The 16204-nt window shown below is 45.5% G+C and overlaps 2 protein-coding genes across 2 annotated transcripts in view; one reads left to right on the top strand and one right to left on the bottom strand.

Moving 5' to 3' along the window:
* LOC149460604 (uncharacterized) overlaps positions 1-13538 on the bottom strand; it is a 95365-nt gene extending 81827 nt beyond the window's left edge. The window contains 4 exon segments of the mRNA XM_089679455.1: positions 1509-1543; positions 8801-8924; positions 9011-9147; positions 13418-13538. Of these exon segments, the coding sequence (XP_089535581.1) occupies positions 1509-1543; positions 8801-8924; positions 9011-9147; positions 13418-13439 (318 nt within the window). The 5' untranslated portion in view covers positions 13440-13538.
* An 87-nt stretch (positions 13539-13625) lies between these two features.
* LOC149460603 (uncharacterized) overlaps positions 13626-16204 on the top strand; it is a 133919-nt gene continuing 131340 nt past the window's right edge. The window contains exons 1-5 of the mRNA XM_089679454.1: positions 13626-13637; positions 14863-15069; positions 15159-15386; positions 15456-15662; positions 15763-15792. Of these exons, the coding sequence (XP_089535580.1) occupies positions 13626-13637; positions 14863-15069; positions 15159-15386; positions 15456-15662; positions 15763-15792 (684 nt within the window). The remainder of the gene's footprint in view (positions 13638-14862; positions 15070-15158; positions 15387-15455; positions 15663-15762; positions 15793-16204) is intronic.

The raw sequence follows: 16204 nt of genomic DNA, 5'->3' as shown, positions 1-16204 counted from the left end.
CCGAGGAAGAGAGGAAGGAGACAGATCAGATGGCGGTCCCGAGGAAGAGAGGAAGGAGACAGATCAGATGGCAGCCCCGAGGAAGAGAGGAAGGAGACAGATCAGATGGCAGTCCCAAGTGGCAAATTACCAGAACTACACACAGATCAGATGGCGGTCTCGAGAAAGAGAGGAAGAAGACAGATCAGATGGCAGTCCCGAGTGGCAAATTACCAGAACTACACACAGATCAGATGGCAGTCCCAAGGAAAAGAGGAAGGAGACAGATCAGATGGCAGTCCCAAGGAAGGAGACAGATCAGATGGCGGTCTCAAGAAAGAGAGGAAGAAGACATATCAGATGGCAGTCCCAAGGAAGAGAGGAAGGAGACAGATCAGATGGTAGTCCCGAGGAAGAGAGGAAGGAGACAGATCAGATGGCAGTCCCGAGGAAGAGAGGAAGGATACAGATCAGATGGCAGTCCCGAGGAGGAGAGGAAGGAAACAGATCAGATGACAATCCCAAGGAAGGAGACAGATCAGATGGCAGTCCCGAGTGGCAAATTACCAGAACTACACACAGATCAGATGGCAGTCCCAAGGAAGGAGACAGATCAGATGGCAGTCCCAAGGAAGGAGACAGATCAAATGGAAGTCCCAAGGAAGAAAGGAAGGAGACAGATCAGATGGCAGTCCCGAGGAAGAGAGGAAGGAGACAGATCAGATGGCAGTCCCGAGGAAGAGGAAGGAGGCAGATCAGATGGCAGTCCCAAGGAAGAGAGGAAGGAGACAGATCAGATGGTAGTCCTGAGGAAGAGAGGAAGGAGACAGATCAGATGGCAGTCCCGAGGAAGAGAGGAAGGATACAGATCAGATGACAATCCCGAGGAAGGAGACAGATCAGATGGCGGTCCCAAGGAAGAGAGGAAGGAGACAGATCAGATGGCAGTCCCGAAGAAGAGGAAGGAGACAGATCAGATGGCAGTTCCGAGTGGCAAATTACCAGAACTACACACAGATCAGATGGCAGTCCCGAGGAAGAGAGGAAGGAGACAGATCAGATGACAGTCCCGAGGAAGGGAGGAAGGAGACAGATCAGATGGCAGTCTTGAGGAAGAGAGGAAGGAGACAGATCAGATGACAATCCTGCAGAAGAGAGGAAGGAGACAGACCAGATGATGGTCCCGAGAAAGAGAAGAAGGAGACAGACCAGATGATGGTCCCGAGGAAGAGAGGAAGGAGACAGATCAGATGGCAGTCCCGAGGAAGAGGAAGGCGACAGATCAGATGGCGGTCCCGAGGAAGAGGAAGGAGACAGATCAGATGGCAGTCTCCAGGAAGGGAGGAAGGAGACAGATCAGATGGCAGTCCCAAGGAAGAGGAAGGCGACAGATCAGATGGCAGTCCCGAGGAAGAAGAAGGAGACAGATCAGATGGCGGTCCCAAGGAAGAAGAAGGAGACAGATCAGATGGCAGTCCTGAGTGGCAAATTGCCAGAACTACACAGAGTCCACTAACCATTACACTTACATCTACAAAGAGGACTGCAGCCCCCAATGACAAAACTTTGAGAAGCAATGTAAAAGGAAAAAGTGAAAAAGGGAGAAAATTTAGCTTTCCCATTTATTGTGATGGGAAATGATATCGTAATTAAACCCATGGATATGACCGAATGAATGACATCATAAAGAATAGTCCAGACCCCAGAAAGAATCCAACTGCCTGCATAAATTATTTAAAGAGAGCCACCCAAGGCAGACAGTGTTCACAACATGACATGAAATTAATAATTGATGGAATTGTAGGATATGACATGGACTCGGGGTTTGACTGGACAAAGATGTCTACCATACATGTTTTGGTTCATCCTGGAACCCTGGCAGCCACTCAAACATGGCTGAAAGAAGACACTCAGAAAAAAGTATGGGAAGAGGTGACAGCAGAGATGGAGAGAATATGGAAAAGTAGGAAATCGTTAGCAACTGGTGTTGCTTGTAAGCAAGGGACAAAAGACGGTGACAGAGCATGGGAAAAGATTGAGGAAAGTTTGGAAGGAAGAAGCTGGGATGGATATGGCTAGTGCAGAAATGGGCATTATATATATATATCCAAACCTTGATGGCAGGATTCACACCTGAAATTACACTGGTAATAAGACAGCTTATTTCAGACTGGATAGAGATGGATGCAAGTACGTTTGAAAAGCAAGTGATGGAGAAAGACGCCACTGGATGTTTTGAGGTTCCCAAATCCACCAAGAAAGCACATTTTCAGGGATTACAACATAGTTACAATCCCAGAGAAAGAGGTAGAAATGGGAACAGAGAGAGGAGGATATAAAAGGTAGAGGAGGTGGGAGACCCAAAGATGACAGGTGTTTTATATGTGGACAGGAAGGTCATTGGAAGAAGGATTGCCCACAACTTAGAGGGAACAAATCCATACCACAGGAGACAAAGTGCAGAAATCCATTCATCAAGTACCCGATCGGTTGGCAGAACCAAGGTCCACAATAGATCTGCCCCGAAGGTAATAGCTCCCTCACATGTCCAGTTGTCTCACATACTCCTGAACAGGAACCTTTAATGGTTATAAGGGTAGCAGGAAAAATATTAGCATTCGTAGTTGACACGGGTTCAACTCATTCAGTTATAAAAGGAAGAAAATGATGTGGAACCACTCTTATTATGTGAACCTTCGATGGGAATTAGTGGAGCAGTTCTCCCAACTTTTAAGACTCCCCTTTGCTTGTGCAAGGGAACCCTGACAAAAGAGGAGAGGAACAGATTATTTGGCATGAATTTACTGTAATCCCTGATTGCCCAGATAGTCTTTTAGGAATAGATTTACTTAGTAAAATGAATGTTATCATGGCAGTCAATGAAGAAGGTATATTTATGATTACACCTTTTTTGGCATTCCCCCAAATGACTGCAAGCCATGATCAGCTTCCCCAAATTACACTAATGGTCAATGGCAGAAAAATGGATTTCTTAATTGACACGGGAGCTAACAGGTCCAGTTTAAGGGAGGATCATTGTGAGGGAACAAGAGTAGAATGTGAACCTTCAATTGGTATCACTGGGACATGTGCCAAAACCTGGGAGACACCCCCTTTGTGTGTTTCTGATTCTCACGGGAAAAGTTCCATAGTGAAACATTCTTTCAAGATCATATCAGGATGCCCTGTGAATTTGCTAGGCAGAGATCTGTTGGGAAAATTCAAGGCCACACTCAGGATAAGTGAGAAGGGAGGGGTGCACATGGAGTCATCTCACTGTTTTGTGGGCATGGAAGATTTAGACAAGTGAAGCCTGAAGTCTGGGCCAACAGTAAGCTACATGTAGGGTATATTCCCTGTACACCTTACAAGGCCAGACCTAAACCTGGAGTTGGTCCAGTGTACCAAAAGCAGTATCCTTTGTCACAAGAAAAGATTGATGGTATATGGAATAGTAGAGAATAGTAGATAGAGGATGGAATAGTAGAGAAGCTCCTCAAGGAAAGTGTTTTGAAACCTATGGTTTCCCCATACAACACCCCGGTAAATCCAGTGAAGAGATTGATGGTACTTACCGTTCAGTGTAAGATCTCAGAGCCATTCACAATCTCATTATTCCAATTGCACCCATCATCCCAGATGTGCCCTCATTGATTACCTCCATTCCACATGATACGCAGTGTTATACTGTGATTGATTTAAGCAATGCATTTTTTTTCCATCCCAATTGACAAATAGACAAAACTACTGTTAAGTTTTACTCTGGCCAACAAACAGTTAACCTGGGCCAGATTGCCCCAAGGCTATGTGGATTCTCAGGCTGTATATTCCATGGCCCTCCAAGAATCCTTAAAGGGTTGGGCACCCGCCATGGTTCCACGTTACTTCAGTACGTGGATGACTTGTTACTTTGTTCACTCAACAGGGAGTCTTGTAGGCAGGACAGTATATCTCTGTTAAATTTTCTGGGTACAGAGGGACACAAGGTGGCAAGGCATAAGGTACAATATTGTCAAACTTTGGTGGATTACTTGGGTTTCACTCTGTCACAAGGCACCAGAATGGTGAGCCAGTCCAGGATCCAAGCCATTACGAATCTGCCCCACCCAAAAACTAAAAAGTAACTGCTCTCTTTCCTTGGCATAGTCAACTATTGTCTCTAATGGATACCTGACTGCTCCCATTATGACAACATAGTCAGGCAGCACACTAAGGCTGAGGGCTTCAGACCTTATTAAGTGGGATGAAGAATCCACCAATGCCTACCAAGCCTTGAGGTCCTCATTAGTTTCCTCTCCTGCTCTGGGTTTAGTGAATTACAATATTGATTTTCAAGTGTATGCTCATGACAATTGTAAAACCATGGTGGCTGTGGTCACTCAGGATCATGGAGGACACGAGGCCAGTAGCCTATTTTTCAAAAGTAGTGCCAAGTCCGGAGCAGGACCTTGTGAAAGTCCCCAACACTTTTGAATGGCCTTTTCCTGACAATCCTCTCCAGGCTGTGGTCATCCCTGCTGCTTGTGCACCTTTTTCTTCCACACTTTTCCCTTCCACATAACTTTCTATTAATGCTTTGATACAGCACTTTGGGAACATCCAACTTCTTCTGCAATTCCCTTTTGAGGCTTTCCCTCCTTATGGAGGGTGTCAGTGATGGTGTCAGGTCAGCAGTCTTTCCCATGATTGTGATTCCTACTGAACCAGACTGAGAGACCATATAAAGGCTCAGGAACCCTTTGCAGGTGTTATGGCTGAATGAGCTGATTAGAGTGGGACACTTTGAGCCGAGTTCAAGATAGTTCAAGGCGTGATTTTTCATCATTGTGATGATTATGGCTTACAGCTCATGAAAACCCCAAATCCACAAACTCATAAAATGAGAATATTGTGAAAAGGTGGAATAATCTCGGCTCAAAGTGTCCCACTCTAATCAGCTCATTCAGCCATAACACCTGCAAAGGGTTCCTGAGCCTTTAAATGGTCTCTCAGTCTGGTTCAGTAGGAATCACAATCATGGGAAAGAATGCTGACCTGACACCATCACTGACACCCTCCATAAGGAGGGAAAGCCTCAAAAGGGAATTGCAGAAGAAGTTGGATGTTCCCAAAGTGCTGTATCAAAGCATTAATAGAAAGTTATGTGGAAGGGAAAAGTGTGGAAGAAAAAGGTGCACAAGCAGCAGGGATGACCGCAGCCTGAAGAGGATTGTCAGGAAAAGGCAATTCAAAAGTATTAGGGACTTTCACAAGGAGTGGACTGAGGCTGGAGTCAGTGCATCAAGAGCCACCACACACAGACGGATCCTGGACATGGGCTTCAAATGTCATATTCCTCTTGTCAAGCCGCTCCTGAACAACAAACAACATCAGAAGCGTCTTACCTGGGCTAAAGAAAAACAGACCTGGTCTGCTGCTCAGTGGTCCAAAGTCCTCTTTTCTGATGAGAGCAAGTTTTGCATGTCATTTGGAAACCAAGGACCCCGAGTATGGAGGAAGAATGGAGAGGCCCAAGGGCCCCGAGTATGGAGGAAGAATGGAGAGGCCCAAGGACCCCGAGTATGGAGGAAGAATGGAGAGGCACACACTGCAAGATGCTTGAAGTCCAGTGTGAAGTTTCCACAGTCTGTGTTGATTTGGGGAGCCATGTCATCTGCTGGTGTTGGTCCACTGTGCTTCATTAAGTCCATGGTCACTGCAGCCATCTACCAGGAGATTTTGGAGCACTTCATGCTTCCTTCCGCAGACGAGCTTTATGGGGATGCTCACTTCATTTTCCAGCAGGACTTGGCTCCGCCCACACTGCCAAAAGCACCAAAACCTGGTTCAATGACCGTGGGATTACTGTGCTTGATTGGCCAGCAAACTCGCCTGACCTGAACCCCACAGAGAATCTATGGGGCATTTCCAAGAGAAAGATGAGAGACATGAGACCGAACAATGCAGAAGAGCTGAAGGCCGCTATTGAAGCATCCTGGTCTTCCATAACACCTCAGCAGTACCACAGGCTGATAGCATCCATGCCACGCCGCATTGAGGCAGTAATTGCTGCAAAAGGGGCCCAAACCAAGTACTGAGTACATATGCAGCTTCTACTTTTCAGAGGTCCGATATTGTTCTATGTACAATCCGTGTTTTATTGATTGCATGGAATATTCTCATTTTCTGAGATTGTGGATTTGGGGTTTTCATGAGCTGAAAGCCATAATCATCCCAATGATGACAAATCACGGCTTGAACTATCTTGCTTTGCATGGAATGAGTCTCATATATTAGTTTCACCTTTTAAGTTGCTGCACTGAAATAAATGAATGAATGAATGCACCTTATTCTAATTTTTCGAGTTTCACCTGTAGTTTCGTGTTTATATGTCACTTGTAACAACTTTGTTTTATGAATTCAGTTTCTATTCTGTAGAAACGGAACTGACTTATATGGTGGTCTTCAGTCATTTGTGGTTGTTATCTCTCTCGATAAGAGTGCAATATATCATTGGTCATTCTGAATTTGTAAAAACTGCTAGTATGCATTAAACTTTCAGAGATTTAGTTTGCACACTTCGGTGTCCGGAGCTTTATTTCTCCTGAGCTCAGAGGCTAGAAATTACTGAAGACATTTAAGGGCTACAGACATAGGTTGAATCCTAGCAATGCCTGTGCTAAAAATCAACATTTTGCTGCCAGCTGAACCCCAGAACCTCCATAAATCCAGTCTAGATACATAAATTGTGTCTGCAGCACAGAGAAGGAAGATTATCCGAGAGAAATCCAGGAATACAGGACGGGGAACACAGCTCAGGAAAGTGACCAGGGGATTACAGGCTGATATCACCCAGTCCCCGCCCTACTCTGGACCAATCAGTGAGCAGTATGGGTGGAGGAATGGATTTAGTGTTCATGACCCACCTGTGCTGATCTCTGTAGGAGTGTCCTCCTCTATAAATGTCCCCGTTATTCCATCCTCCTCCATAGACTGCTGATCATCCCTCACATACGCCTCTTCTTCTTCTGCTTTCACCTCAACTTTTATATACATCAGATCTTCACCCTAAACCAAGAAAAGTAGAGAAAATATCATCTGTAAGATATAAGCTTTAATATTGTTACATCACATAAAAAACTCCCCACATTGTCTCTATGAGTCCATGCTCTGGATGCTCCATCCCACCAACCTTGTAATGGGGAGGGATGGTGTGACCTTCCTGTGTGGAATCCCGGGAATACAGAGGACGGGGACATCTCTCTGGTGGGTTCCTGGTATTAGGTGGCTCCATCGTATCCTTGTGTCCTTCTGAAAACTCCTCCATCACTCCATACTCCTCATCCTCCTCTTTATACTCTTCTTTAACATCAATATTCTCATCCCCGAGGATTCCACTCTGAAAGATATAATAAAACACTCATTGTAACAAACATAGAAACAGAAAAAATACGAGCGCTGGATAATCAACAAGAGAGCGGCTAGCATGAAAGGCAAATACCAGGAGCCTCAAAAGTAATATATATCAAACAACCATGCAGCGCTAATACGTACAATGATGCATGCAAATAATCATTTGGTGCAGGTGATAACTAGTAAAGTGAACACCACTTAATATTAGAAAGGATCTTAAGAATTATCTAAAAAGTCCAGGAATATTAATGATGGTGAGTATAATTCTTTCAACAAGAGTGTTCTTGCGGTGCATAATACATAAAAAAAATTTTTAGGACAAAAAGGTGACACAGTATGTGACTTCTGTGACCATATTCCTCCCGCAGAGATGAGTGTAGATTGCACTAACCAGAGAGCGCAATCTTAATGCGCATTTGAGTGTTAACCAACTCCTGGTCATCCGGCTACTGCAAACTGGAACTGGATCACAGAGTGGTCATCTGGCCTGCATCAGCTGGGCAAACATCACAACCTCAGGGACACCAGATATCAGAGGGCGTGTAGTCGTCTCACCACCGGGGGGAGTCTAACCAATCCTGATGTGGCCACCAGATCATCCCAATAAGCCTTGACGGAGGGGGGGCTCGGAAGTAACGAACCAAGACAATCGTGCAATGGCACGAAACGCGTTAGAGGGGCTGTATACCCTGTGATGTCACTCTGCATGGCCCCTGTGGACGGCCGGCGGCCATTTTGGAATTCCCTGCTACCAGCTGCTCACTACACATGTGAGTAAGATTTTCAGCTATTTGTTTACTATTCTAATGTGGATAATAAAAGTACTACACTATCAGAATCTTCGATTGTCTTGGCTCGTTACTGCATGCATCATTGTAATAAACATGCTGTATATAAATCACAACTACAAATAATTGTCACTCATCTACCTGATGATGGTGAGGGATGGTGTGACCTTCCTGTGTGGAATCCCGGGAATACAGAGGACGGGGACATCTCTCTGGTGGGTTCCTGGTATTAGGTGGCTCCATCATATCCTTGTGTCCTTCTGAAAACTCCTCCATCACTCCATACTCCTCATCCTCCTCTTTATACTCTTCTTTAACATCAATATTATCATCCCCGAGGATTCCACTCTGAAAGATATAATAAAACATTCATTGTAACAAACATGCTGTGTATAAATCACAACTACCAATAATTGTCATCATCTACCTGATGATGGTGAGGGATGGTGTGACCTTCCTGTGTGGAATCCCGGGAATACAGAGGACGGGGACATCTCTCTGGTGGGTTCCCATGACTGGATCCATCTGTAGGAAACACACACACTGACTGAATCCATTGTTTCTATGTGTTTATCAGATGATGGGGGATCTAGGTGGATCCTCCGTACTGCTCTCTCCTTTACAATAAAGTCTCCTCTTACCCGGTGATGTGAGGGGCGGCTGATTGTCCATCATGACGTCCTTGTAGAGATCCTTGTGTCCTTCTAAATACTCCCACTCCTCCATGGAGAAATAGACAGTGACACCCTGACACCTTATAGGAACCTGACACACACAATGATACAGTCACCATCCAGACACATCCCTTGTCTGTTACTGGAGAATGTCCCAGAATTCCCGGCACCGCTCACCTCTCCTGTCAGCAGCTCAGTGATCTCTCTGGTGACTTCTAGAATCTTCTTCTTCTTTCTCTCTTCTATCAGGGAGGGAGGTGGAGGCAATGTGATGTCATATGATCTCCAGACTTCACAGGAGGAAAACTCTACATCTGAACACAAAGAGTCACATCAAATGATATTCCCAGAATCCTCCTCACCTCTCCATTCAGGTCTCCATTTTATTAAAGCCCCACTTCAGACTGAGATATATAGCGCATCCAAGAGACCAAGCCGGGGTCACTACACAGAAAATCAATCCAAGGAAACAACAGGCAGGACGAGGAATAGCAAGAAGGAGCTGAGAGACAAATGAGAATATTGCTCAGCCAATGGGAGATGATCTCAGCATGACTTCCATCATGAAGGAGATGAGGGGGAGGGGAGGAAGTCACTGAAGGTGACCATAGATCCATGGAAATTCAGCTGGTTCAGCAGGGATCGCTCACATTTCCATCCATGTGTGGCCACTGCCGGATAAAAGCCACTCCCCCAGCGGCTGCAGCCAATAGCTTCAGTGCTGATCTGTGTATTCTGAGAGCAGAGGAATCCCCCCATTGTCAGAATACAAGAGTGCAGCGGGGAGGATTCCCCATCCACCTCCAATGTGTGGATGGGGGAATCACTTCAGGTTTTATGGTCATCCCGCTGGCTGAATGATAAAACTGAACCATGTAGGCCAGCTTTGGGAGCAAGATATATTAATCATGATTATTTTATATTATTATTATACAGGATTTATGGCACCAACAGTTTGCTCAGCGCTTTACAATAAAATGGGAGACAATACAGCAACAATACATTTCAATACAAGAGGGTTAGGAGGGCCCTGATCCTGGGAGCTTACAATCTAGGAGGGAGGGGCTGGCGGTACAAAAGGTAATAACTGTGGGGGATGGACTGGTAGGAGGAATAGAAGATTCCGTTATTGGCTGAAGGCAGGATAGGCTTCCTTGAAGAGATAGGTTTTCAGGGATCGCCTAAAAGGGAACATAATAAGTGATAGTCAGATATATTGGGATAGAGAGTTCCAGAGGATTGGGAAGGCTCTGGAGAAGTCTTGGAGTGTCACTGGATTTTCATTTGTGACTTCACTCAATATTTGATTTAATTTTTTTTTTTATTGCTATTTATATAGCAGTATAGTCCCAAGTTTGGGGACTAGAGCACGGCAATTTACACTTTGGTACATGTGGGCACTTGTTGAGTGGTGGTCACACATTTATGTTGAAGGATTCATTATAGTCCTTGTAGATTGTCCTATAGTCAGGGATGATTTATCCTGACTGTCCTATTGGTTGTTTCTACAGGCACAATAGTGCCATTTGTCATTCCACTGCACCTTTGGGCATTCACTTCTGCCAAGTGTTTTATCACGTGTGGTTTAGTACCAGTTTGTGATTTCATCCTGTTTAGGAACACAAGTGGGTTTATGTATTGAGTTTTTATGTGTTTTGCACATTTATATTTTATTTCATATGGTTTATCAAACATCACTGTATAAGATTGTATAATAATATGAAGAATTGGGTTTGTGATAATTACACTCAGGAGGATTCACTAGGGGTGTCACTGAAACCTCATTTTGATGTAATTATTTATATAAGTACAAGTGTGGGAGTGCAGCATCAATTGTATCATAATTTTCATGCCGATATGTCACTTAGTATTATTACTATTATTATACAGTATTTATATAGCGCTAAAAGGTTTGCTCAGCGCTGTACATTATAGTGGGGGAGTAATGCGAGTAGGTTAGTAATGCGAGAGGAGACTGAAGGGGTGAGGTGAGGAGGAGACTGAAGGGGTGAGGTGAGGAGGAGAAAGATAGATTTGTGTGTCATCAGCATAGAGATGGTACTTAAAGCCATGGGAGTTTATCAAGTGACCAAGGGAGGAGGTGTAGATGGAAAAGAGAAGGGGTCCAAGGAAAGAACCTTGAAGGACCCCTACAGAAAGAGTAAGTGGAGAGGAGGATATATATATATATATGAGGAGTTATAGGTTATGCTGAAGGAGAGCTGCAATAGGTAGGAGGAGAACCAGGAGAGAGCAGAGTCTTGGAGGCCAAGAGAGGAGTTTTTTGAGGAGGAGAAGATGGTCAACAGTATCAAAGGCCATGGAGAGGTCAAGTAGTAAGAGTATGGAGTAGTGGCCATTGGTTGGGATGAGTACGGAGTAGTGGCCATTGGTTGGGATGAGTACAGAGTAGTGGCCATTGGTTCGGATGAGTACGGAGTAATGACCATTGGTTGGGATGAGTATGGAGTAATGACCATTGGTTGGGATGAGTATGGAGTAGTGGCCATTGGTTGGGATGAGTATGGAGTAGTGGCCATTGGTTGGGATGAGTATGGAGTAATGACCATTGGTTGGGATGAGTATGGAGTAGTGGCCATTGGTTGGGATGAGTATGGAGTAGTGGCCATTGGTTGGGATTAGTATGGAGTAGTGACCATAGGTTGGGATGAGTATGGAGTAGTGGCCATTGGTTGGGATTAGTATGGAGTAGTGGCCATTGGTTGGGATGAGTACGGAGTAGCAGCTATTGGTTGGGATGAGTACGGAGTAGCGGCCATTGGTTGGGATGAGTACGGAGTAGTGGCCATTGGTTGGGATGAGTACGGAGTAGTGGCCATTGGTTGGGATGAGTACGGAGTAGTGGCCATTGGTTGGGATGAGTACGGAGTAGCAGCTATTGGTTGGGATGAGTACGGAGTAGCGGCCATTGGTTGGGATGAGTACGGAGTAGTGGCCATTGGTTGGGATGAGTACGGAGTAGTGGCCATTGGTTGGGATGAGTACGGAGTAGTGGCCATTGGTTGGGATGAGTACGGAGTAGTGGCCATTGGTTGGGATGAGTATGGAGTAGTGACCATTGGTTGGGATGAGTACACAGTAGTGACCATTGGTTGGGATTAGTATGGAGTAGTGGTCATTGGTTGGGATTAGTATGGAGTAGTGGTCATTGGTTGGGATTAGTATGGAGTAGCGGCCATTGGTTGGGATGAGTATGGAGTAGTGGCCATTGGTTGGGATGAGTATGGAGTAGTGGCCATTGGTTGGGATGAGTATGGAGTAGTGGCCATTGGTTGGGATGAGTATGGAGTAGTGACCATTGGTTGGGATGAGTACGGAGTAGTGGCCATTGGTTGGGATGAGTATGGAGTAGTGGCCATTGGTTTTAGCAGTTAGTAGATCATTAGTGAGTTTTAGTAGGGTGGTGTCAGTGGAGTGTAGTGAGCGAAATCCAGACTGTAAAGGGTGAAGAAGGTTGTTGTCGGTGAGGTGGGAGCTCAGGCGATTGTAGACTAAGCGTTCTAGGAGTTTAGAGGTAAACAGGAGCAGGGAGATGGGTCTTAAGTAGTTCAGGTTGGTGGGGTCCAGGGAGGGCTTGTTAAGTATGGGAGTGATGTGCGCATGCTTTAGAGGGGAGGGGAAGGCACCAGTAGAGAGGGAGAGATTGAAGATGTGAGTGAGGGAGCTTAGGATGGAAGAAGAGGGTGACCGTAGTAGTTGTGAGGGGACAGGATCCAGGGGGCAGGTAGTGAGACGGGCTTCTGAGAAAACCTTAGTGACCTCTTCAGTAATAGCGAGGTCAGAAGAGGAAAGTGTTGAGGGAGGTTTAGTATAAGGTATGCTAAGTGGGATGGATGTCTGTGCAGTGGAGATGTCCCTACGAATTGCATCAATCTTGTTTTTGAAATGATTTGCAATCTTGTGAGTGAGGTACTGGGTGGAGGTGGAGAAAGTAGAGAGAGAAAAGTAGAGAAGAGACGACGAGGACTGGATGACAAGGTATTAATAAGAGTGACAAAGTCGGCTTGTTTGGCAACATGGAGGGAGGAATTGTATGTGAAGAAAGCAGATTTATATCGGGTGAATGCTTGCTGGGATTTAGTTTTACACCACAATCGCTCCAACACACAACTATGTCGTTTAAGATGTCTGGTGTGGTCAGTCTGCCAAGGTTGTAATGGTCGGGGCCGGATGCTTCGTGTTGTTAGAGGACCAAGTGAGTCCAGTGTAGATGACAGTGAACTGTTATAGACAGCAGCGGCCAGGTCAGGGCAGGACAGGGAAGAGATTCTGTCATAGAGTTGGTCAGTTGCAGAGTGGAAAGGAGCCGGGTTCAAGTTGTGAAGGTTTCTGCGGGTAATTCTTTGCTGCTTGGAGGGATCGGTGTTTGAAGACGAGGAGACTGTGAAGGTGATGAGATTGTGATCAGAGAGAGGAAAGGGGGTGTTTGTGAGGTTGTAGGGAGTGCAAAGATGGGAGAAAACAAGGTCTAATGTATTCCCGTCAGAGTGAGTGGAAAACGGCGTCCATTGTGTTAGAGCAAAGATCAACTCATCCCCCTGAAGAGATTAATATACAGATTACCTCCTCCGCTTCCACTTTGCATCTACTTCAATCACTCTCCGCTGGGGGGCTTTGTATCCATATACCAGATGTTCTACAGGACTAAAACTGCAATCAATGTTACTGCAAAATCAAGCCTCTATGGAAGACAGGAAGTGATGTCATGTATATACAGGAAGTGATGTCAGGCATAGACAGGAAGTGATGTCAGGTACAGACAGGAAGTTCCATGAATGAGGAAGTAGAAAGGTGACATTCCTGGATCTGGTGGCAGAGGAGGTAATATGTAGATTAACCCCTTCAGGGGGAGGAGTTGATGATAATATATGTTGCTCCCAAAGCTGGCCTACATGGTTCAGTTTTATCGTTCAGCCAGCGGGATGATCATAAAAACTGAAGTGATTCCCCCATCCACACATTGGAGGTGGATGGGGGAATCCTCCCCGCTGCACTCTTGTATTCTGACAATGGGGGGACTCCTCCGCTCTCAGAATACACAGATCAGCACTGAAGCTATTGGCTGCAGCCGCTGGGGGAGTGGCTTTTATCCGGCAGTGACCACACATGGATGGAAATGTGAGCGATCCCTGCTGAACCAGCTGAATTTCCATGGATCTATGGTCACCTTCAGTGACTTCCTCCCCTCCCCCTCATCTCCTTCATGATGGAAGTCATGCTGAGATCATCTCCCATTGGCTGAGCAATATTCTCATTTGTCTCTCAGCTCCTTCTTGCTATTCCTCGTCCTGCCTGTTGTTTCCTTGGATTGATTTTCTGTGTAGTGACCCCGGCTTGGTCTCTTGGATGCGCTCGTCTGTTGCTTGCCCTGACCTTTCTCCTGATTCCTGGATCTCCTCCTCATCTCTCCTCCATATCCTCTTACACAGCTTTTCTCCACACCTGCAGTGACCCTGGGGGGAGGAAACTTGGCACCAGCATGCCGCCAAATCCATCCCCACCATTAGGGGCTCTGGAGACAATTGTCTGCTATTTACACTCCGTTCCTCCGCACGTCACCTGATCACATGACAGCTTACTTCCACAGATTCCGGACAGATTTCTGGATGGTAAAGGTCAAAGGTCAAAGGTAAAGAACTAGGATTTGGTTTGCATGGGAGCCTAATATAGAGGACCCCTCAAGTCTCCCCATCCAAATGTCCCTCCATCCAGCGTCTATATGTCCTATGACATCACACTGACCTCACAGCTCCTCCTCCCAATGTCCCTCAATCCAGAGTCAGAGAATCCTATGACATCACACTGACCTCACAGCTCCTCCTCCCAATGTCCCTCCATCCAGAGTCTATCTGTCATAGGATTCTCTGACTCTGAATGGAGGGACATTAGGAGGAGGAGCTGTGAGGTCAGTGTGATGTCATAGGACATATAGATTAACCAAAATTATTGGTAGTTGTGATTTATACACAGCATGTTTGTTACAATGAATGTTTTATTATATCTTTCAGAGTGGAATCCTCGGGGATGATAATATTGATGGTAAAGAAGAGTATAAAGAGGAGGATGAGGAGTATGGAGTGATGGAGGAGTTTTCAGAAGGACACAAGGATATGATGGAGCCACCTAATACCAGGAACCCACCAGAGAGATGTCCCCGTCCTCTGTATTCCCGGGATTGCACACAGGAAGGTCACACCATCCCTCACCATCATCAGGTAGATGAGGAACAATCACTGATAGTATCATTAGGATCTGTACATTATCTGCATTGTTACCATTGATGTCATTTTTATTATATATTCAGAGTGGAAACCTGAGAGATCCTAAAGTTGAGGTTAAAGACAAGATAAAAGAGGAGGAGGATGAGGATGGGGGGATGGAGGAGTCAGAGCTTCTAAGAGAACACAAAGATCTGTACCAGGACACCATGGGGGAGTCATCCAGCTACAGGAACCCACCAGAGAGATGTCCCCGTCCTCTGTATTCCTGGGATTCCACACAGGAAGGTCACACCATTCCTCACCATCATCAGGTAGATGATTGCAACTGAAGTTCTGCTTTATAAACAGGTTTGTTTGTTACAATAATTTATTTATTTCAGAGTGGAATCCTCGGGGATGATAATATTGTTGTTAAGGAAGAATTTATAGAGGAGGATGAGGAGTATGGAGTGATGCAGAAGTCCTCAGAAGGGCACAAGGATATGATGGAGCCACCTAATACCAGGAACCCACCAGAGAGATGTCCCCGTCCTCTGTATTCCCGGGATTCCACACAGGAAGGTCACACCATCCCTCACTATTACAAGGTTGGTGGGATGGAGCATCTAGAACATGGACTTGTGGAGACAATTTGTGGATTTTTCATGTTAGTTTATATTTTACAGATATTATTTTCTCTTATTTTAGGGTGAAGATTTAATAGATTTAAAAGTTGAGGTGAAAGCAGAAGAAGAAGAGGCGTATGTGAGGGATGATCAGCAGTCTATGGAGGAGGATGGAATAACGGGGACATTTATAGAGGAGGACACTCCTACAGAGATCAGCACAGGTGGGTCATGAACACTAAATCCATTCCTCCACCCATACTGCTCACTGATTGGTCCAGAGTAGGGCGGGGACTGGGTGATATCAGCCTGTAATCCCCTGGTCACTTTCCTGAGCTGTGTTCCCCGTCCTGTATTCCTGGATTTCTCTCGGATAATCTTCCTTCTCTGTGCTGCAGACACAATTTATGTATCTAGACTGGATTTATGGAGGTTCTGGGGTTCAGCTAAATATTAATTCATTGCCTCTGCTAAACCTAGACACCTGTCAGAGCCTGGACCTGAACCCAGGAACTCTACTATGT

The sequence above is a fragment of the Staurois parvus genome, unplaced genomic scaffold (genome assembly GCF_062004578.1).
Source record: "Staurois parvus isolate SC_StPar_1 unplaced genomic scaffold, SC_StPar_1.0 ptg000224l, whole genome shotgun sequence".
Classification (NCBI taxonomy): domain Eukaryota; kingdom Metazoa; phylum Chordata; class Amphibia; order Anura; family Ranidae; genus Staurois; species Staurois parvus.
The sequence above is the reverse complement of the archived record's forward strand: the minus strand, read 5'-3'. Positions and strand labels throughout refer to the sequence as shown.